The sequence below is a fragment of the Castor canadensis genome, chromosome 18, assembly GCF_047511655.1.
Source record: "Castor canadensis chromosome 18, mCasCan1.hap1v2, whole genome shotgun sequence".
In the NCBI taxonomy this organism is placed as follows: Eukaryota; Metazoa; Chordata; class Mammalia; order Rodentia; family Castoridae; genus Castor; species Castor canadensis.
In genome coordinates this window covers 39,429,281-39,435,718 of record NC_133403.1, presented here as the reverse complement: position 1 = coordinate 39,435,718, position 6,438 = coordinate 39,429,281, and the positions used below count along the sequence as shown (strand labels likewise).

Genomic DNA, 6,438 nt, shown 5'->3' with positions numbered 1-6,438 from the left:
GCGAGGCCGATAGGAGACCTCTGTACGGCGGCTCGCACAGGCCATTTCCTGCCGGAAAGCGAAGCTGTACTTTGGGAATTAGTGGAGGCGGGGTGGGGATGGGAAGGATGACATTGAGAAGCTTGGAAAGCGCGGGCAACATCCGGGCACTTGGGTCCGTCGCGCTGAGGCGCGCCTTCTGACCCTGCCTTTCAGAGCCAGTAGCCATGCTGAAATGCACGATGAGCGGCAGCCAGGTGAAAGGTGGAGCGACCGTTGTTGCCTTTTGCGTGACCTCGGACAAGCCACTGAGTCAAGTGGAGGCTTAGTTTCCTCAACTGTAAAATGGCAATAATAATAGTAGCAGCCCTCATTGAAATGGAAAGAGCTCAGTAATTAAAAAAAAAGATGGTGGTTGGGGGTGCGGCTGGAGTGGTAGAGCACCTGCCTGGTAGGCCCTGAGTTCAAATCCCAGTACCGCCAAAAGAAAAAGGAAAGTTTGGGAACTATTTTTATGGTAAATGACCCTTTACAAGTGGAAGTTACACCAGGAACTTTTGCAGTGTGTACCTTATTTGTTGGGAGGGAATTATAATTTTGGAGCTATGGGATTTGAACTCAGGGCCTTGGTGCTTCAGCACTTGAACCACTCTCCCAATACCTTAAATTTATTGTTTATTTAGGACAGCCTGTACTTGTAATTCTTAAGCATTATAATCTGATTTTATGTCCCGGAATTATTTTTCCATATGTATATATATATGTTTTGGGTTTTTTTTGCTTATTCCTAATTTATAAGAACAAGAACAGTGTCATACTGGGTCAGACCAGTATTTCATCCAGTTCTGGCATCTCTTTAAGACAGGGCATGTAAGTGTGTTTAATAGAAGTCTGGCATCTTCCACGCTACCCTGAAGCTTCAGAGATGCATCTTGAGTATCTTTAATCTCTCTGTCATGACTCTTGACTTTGCCATCTGTGACGGTATTAAAACATTTCAAATCGTCCTCTCCATGTACTTTTCCCAAACTATTTCTTGACAGATTTATTTCAACCAAGTTTAAAAATACATTAGAAGGAGCTGGGGGTGTAGTAGAGTGCTTGTCTAGCATGCACAAGGCCTTAGGTTTGATCCCCAGTACTGCAATAAATACTCCAACACTTAAGTATGGAAATTGGCTTGCCACAGTAGCTCCACGCAACATTGCAAACATACAGAAGAAAATCTTTGCTGAATTTTATATCATACAATCATTCTGCAAATTTATTGAGCTCTTACTATGTCAAGAATATTATACTGTATTTTTTTTTTTTTCTTTTTGGTGGCACTGGGGTTTGAACTTGGCTTCATGTTTGCTAGTCAGGTGCTCTTACCACATGAGCCATTCTGCCAGCCCTTTACTGTATTCCTTAAAGCAATGTAGCATTGCTACATTAAAATGATGTATGGATCAATTGAATAATTTGTCAGATGTATTCAGATAATGAATTTGTCTCTAGATATTTATACCAAAGCATATGAAAATCAGAAATCAAAACATCATACTGGTTAACAGAATGTTGTCCTAATATGTGCAGGAAAAGGGATTTGAAAGAATTATTTCCAGATAATTGCATCCCTAAATTTGGCCAAATTGGAATTACCATGTCATGATGAACTCTCATGATCTTACACTTTCCTTTGGATTTGCTCAATAGGACTTGACACAGAATGAAAGTTGAAATCATTATGGTTAACCTGATCATACTGGAAGCCAAGGAGAGGCTGAATGTTACTACAGTATATGTAGCCCATGAATCAGGGTGAATAGTAGACTCAGGCTGAACTATGTGGTACAAAATAGGCAACAAAGTTTGGGTAGAATGGTTGCCAACAATTTCCAAATAACAAATTATGGGCTGAGTAGCATCTACAGTTCCAAAAGCTCCTGTTTCCCCGTCTCGGAACTCAACCCACAGGGCAGGGAGATATCATTCAATTGAGGAATCAAAGAATTCAACATACAGGAACAAATTTTTCAGTTGATCCCACTGGTCTTTACCAACTTGAGTCCTCTGCATGCTCAAGTAGCCTGTGATTTATGTTAGAAAGGATGTAAGCAGCACCTTTCTTTATCTCCATAGTATTTGGGAAAGCAATCCAAGCTCTATCCCGAGTGAGTGGCGAGCTGTGGCTAGACCCATCGGAGAAAGGTGTAAGTAAGAATATTAAGTAATAGTCAAGAGAAGTGTTTAAAGATTCCAATCTGAGCCAAGCATGGTGCTGCACGCCTTTAACCTATAGTAGGAGGATCTGAAGTTTGAGGCCAGCTTGAACTACGCAGTAAGACCCTATCTAAAAAAAAAAAATAAATCCCAGATTGAACGTTAAATTCAGAAATCGCAACCATACCTTTCACCTATCTTCTTTTTTTTTAACTATGGAACACCTCACGAATTTGCGTGTCATCCTTGCAAATTAGTAAGGGGCTATGCTAATCTTCACTGTATTGTTCCAATTTTAGTATATGTGCTGTCGAAGCGAGCACATTCTTTTTCTTTATTTTATTTTATCGTTTTTACATTTACTCATACATTGTTTGGGCCACCTCCCTCCTTATGCGCCCCCCCTCTTTATTTTACATGTTCAAATATACTTGAAGCATAGTAAACCTGAAATCATGTGGATAAGAATAATTGATTTGGGCTGGTAGAGTGGCTCAAGTGGTAGAGCACCTCCCTAGCAAGCATGAGGCCGAGTTAAAACCCTAGTAATACCAAAAAAAAAAGAAAGAAAGAAATAATTGATTTAAGTCAGAAGTTACAAATCAATGATAAGAGCCTAAATATGGTCTTCAGAACTGCACTGTATTTTTTTTTAACAAATTGAGTGGCTGAAGGTGTAGCTCAGAAATGAATACTTAATATGCAAGTTCCTGAGTTCAATCCCAAGGAATGCCCCCCCAATTGAAATAATTTCTAGCATTTAAAAATTGGAAGAGTGTAAATAAAAATCTTGATTTTCTGCTTCTGTTAAAAATTCAGAAGACCTGACAATTCTGGGCTTGAATTTCCAAAAGGAATTAATTGGCTGGAATTAGTTCCTCTTAGACAAAGTGTGAGACTGCCAACTTGCTGAAACTCCATTTTATATTGTCTTCTATCATTAAAGTTAATAATGCAGGAAGTAATTTGTAATTTACAAGTTCAACATGTAAAATTTTAGATTTAACGCTGTTACATATTCAGTATAGCTATGTACACATATGTATATACAATATGTGTGTACACATATGTATATGTATTTGTATACACATTTGCAAATACAATGAACACTATACAGTGCAGTCCATAGTTAAGATCTTATGTTCTTATTTGAACATATTCGTGAAGTCTTGGAACATAGTTCCACTAGTATACATAGTGGAATTTTAAAAATTAAACTGTCTGTTGAAGGAAGTTGGTTTTCTCATAAACAGCTAACTTATTTTTCCAGCTTGCTCTAAGATCTATGAATTCTTCTCGGTCAGCATATGGATGTGTTCTGTTCTTTCCTGTGTTTTTTCAACGTTATCAATGGTCAACTTCAAAGACAATGAATGATAACAAACCATTAAGTTTAAATTGCCAACTGGCAATGAAGGTAAATATAAGTGTTTTTCTATGAATGGGAAATATTCATTATGTAGGATATGACATCTTTTCTACACTGAACAGTTGAAATGGCATTCGGGATAAGTCTAGTCATTTGTGAACACACAGTTTTTTTTGTTATTGTTGGGTTTTAAGAACCTAATCAAACAGCCATATTACATATGTGCTTACTATGTGTAATGTATTTGTATTACAGTCAGTTTTGCCCATCTTTAAATACCTGAATTCTCTCGAAAGAAATGTAGAGAAGTGCAAAATATTCACCAGATCTGATAAGTGCAAAGTTGTTATTCAGTTCTTCTGCAGACATGGTAGGTGCAATTCAAAGTGATTTAAAATATTGTGTTCCTTCTTAATATTTTTATGTTTAGAATATTCAAACTCCTGTCAAGACTTCACATAGCATTGTTGCTTAAGATGAAAAATATATGTAGTTATGTGATAGGGTAGGTATATTACCTTACCTGTCTTTGTAGAAGTATTGTTAAGATAATTGGTAATAATGATTTCCTTTTATATGTTACGTATGGCACAAGCATAAAAGACAATATATTTTTTTTTAACCATACTGGGGTTGGAACTCAGGGCCTCCCACGTGCTAGGCAGGTGCTCTACCACTTGAGCCACACCTCCAGCCCTTTATTGCTTTGGCTTTCAGTTAGGGTTTCATGTTTTTGCTTGGGGCTGGCCTAAGTCCTTGATCCTTCTACCTAAAGCCTCCCATGCAGCTGGGACCAAAGATGTATGCCTCCACACCTGGCTTATTGATAGAGAGGTGGAGTCTCAATAACTTTTTGCTGTGATCCTCCCAATCTCCACCTCCCAAGTAGTTGGGATTATAGAGGTGAGTCACAGTGCCTGGCATCAATTTTTTTAAATGCTCACTTGAATTTAAATTGGTTGTTCTACCCAGTGTGGTGGGGCATGCCTTTGGGAAGCTGAGGCAGGAGGATCTCAAGTGTGAGGCCAGCCTTGGCTACACAATGAGATCCATGTCTCAAAACACAACAAACAAACAAAAAACCCCAAAACCTCATACATGTGGTCCAAATCTTTTTTTTTTTTTTGGTAGTGTAATGGTCTTACTCTAATGTTATCTTGCTGTTTCAATTTATCTTATATTACTTAATTTTATCTTATTTATCTTAATAATATGCTTTTATTTCAGTCTGCATTTATAATCATTAATTTTTTACTCTACAAATACCAATGATTTAACATATTTTCCCTCTTCTTCAAACTTTAGTTCATGTAATAGCAGAATCCCTCAAAGGGCATGATTAAAATCCAGCAAGCCTAACATCACAAAGATGTGGGTGTGAATTTTGCTTTTCTTCTTCCTAGCTTTGTGACAGTGCATAAACTCTCTGAACCCTTGTTTTCTTCTCTGTACCCTGAGGATTGTCTTGCCTGCCCACCTGTTACAGGTTGCTCTGAGGAGGGATAACATAACACTAGTTTCTGCTATCATTCTGGTTAGCCTCTTCCCTTGTCTCCAGCTAGATTTTAAATGACCAAGTGTTCAATTTCTGAAGTATCTCTCAAGTGGTATGATTAGAGTAACATCCAATAAATATTTGCGATTGGTTCATTTTTTCAACAGTTTTTGTAGCTCAGCTGTATTAAATAGAATGCTTTAGATTACAAATATCAGAAGGAAAAATTAGATAATCAAATGGACTTAAATAATAAAGAGGAGTACTGACTCACATAAATAACAAGTTTCATGTTAGGTCATGGCATGGTTCAATCCAGAGCTCAGATTTTTTTTAATTTGCAGTATTAGAGGTTGAACTCAGGGCTTCATGTTTTGTTAGGCAGGTAAGTGCTCTACTGTTTGAGCCACTCTGCCAGTTCCAGATTCTTAGATCTACTTTCCTCTTTGTATTTTATCCGAAAGCCAGCTTCACTTATGAACTTTCAGTGGTACTTTTTTTTTTAAGTGGGATAGTTTACTGAACCAGAAAAGTAGCAAAGAGTACAGCCCCCAGAACTGGGAGGGGTCCCAAGAGGTGCCTGGTACTGGGGTTTGAACTCAGGGCTGTCACACTTGCTAGGTCAGTGCTTATGAACTTTTAATAGAGACTGGGGTAATAACTCAGTGCTTAGTGTATGTGAGGCCCTGCGTTTGATCCACAGCATCACCACCATTGCCACCACTGCATCAACAGTACTTATAATAATAAGGTAACTTCCAGCAGCAGTAGGCACTACATACTTTCTCTTTCTTATCCAGGATTAATGAGAGCCTTGCCTTATATATTCATTGACAAAAGTGCTTGACCTTGCTCTGACTGGACCAACCTGAACTCAGCCTGGTGACCAGGAGGATTCTATTTTCTAAATGTCTTGGCCATATCTGGACCACATTCCACCAGACAGGGATAAAAGCACACTAATTGGTTTATGCCAAAGATGGCCCATCCCAGAGCTAGAAGTAGAGCCAGTCCCAGCCAAAACTCATGGCCACTCCACACTAGGGAAGGGATGGTCAGGAAGGAAGGGGACATGGGATATAGATTGTGCTCTAATTGAGTTAAGTAGTTACACTTTCAAAAACTGTATGTGCTCAGTAAATTATTCTTGTAACCTTACATAAACTGGTGGAGTGGGCTGGTGAAGTGGCTCAGGTGGTAGAGGGCCTGCCTAATAAGCATGAGGCCCTGAGTTCAAACACTAGTAGCACCAAAAAAAAAAAAAAATCTGGTGGAGGAACATTGTTAAAATTTATTTTAGAAGAGTCACTTGAGCAGAGATATCCAAGCAGCTTCTAGAAACACAGAGTTGAAATTTGGGAAGAAATGAAGGGTTAGTGAAGTAAGTTTG

The 6,438-nt window shown here is 38.5% G+C and overlaps 1 protein-coding gene and 1 pseudogene across 1 annotated transcript in view; one reads left to right on the top strand and one right to left on the bottom strand.

Annotated features, from left to right (window-relative positions):
• The first annotated feature begins 98 nt into the window (after window positions 1-98).
• Rad9b (RAD9 checkpoint clamp component B) overlaps window positions 99-6,438 on the top strand; it is a 46,682-nt gene continuing 40,342 nt past the window's right edge. The window contains exons 1-4 of the mRNA XM_074061199.1: window positions 99-243; window positions 2,104-2,174; window positions 3,455-3,601; window positions 3,809-3,923. Coding sequence (XP_073917300.1) covers window positions 207-243; window positions 2,104-2,174; window positions 3,455-3,601; window positions 3,809-3,923 — 370 coding nt within the window. The 5' untranslated portion in view covers window positions 99-206. The remainder of the gene's footprint in view (window positions 244-2,103; window positions 2,175-3,454; window positions 3,602-3,808; window positions 3,924-6,438) is intronic.
• Window positions 2,394-2,507, bottom strand: LOC141419073 (U6 spliceosomal RNA; annotated as a pseudogene).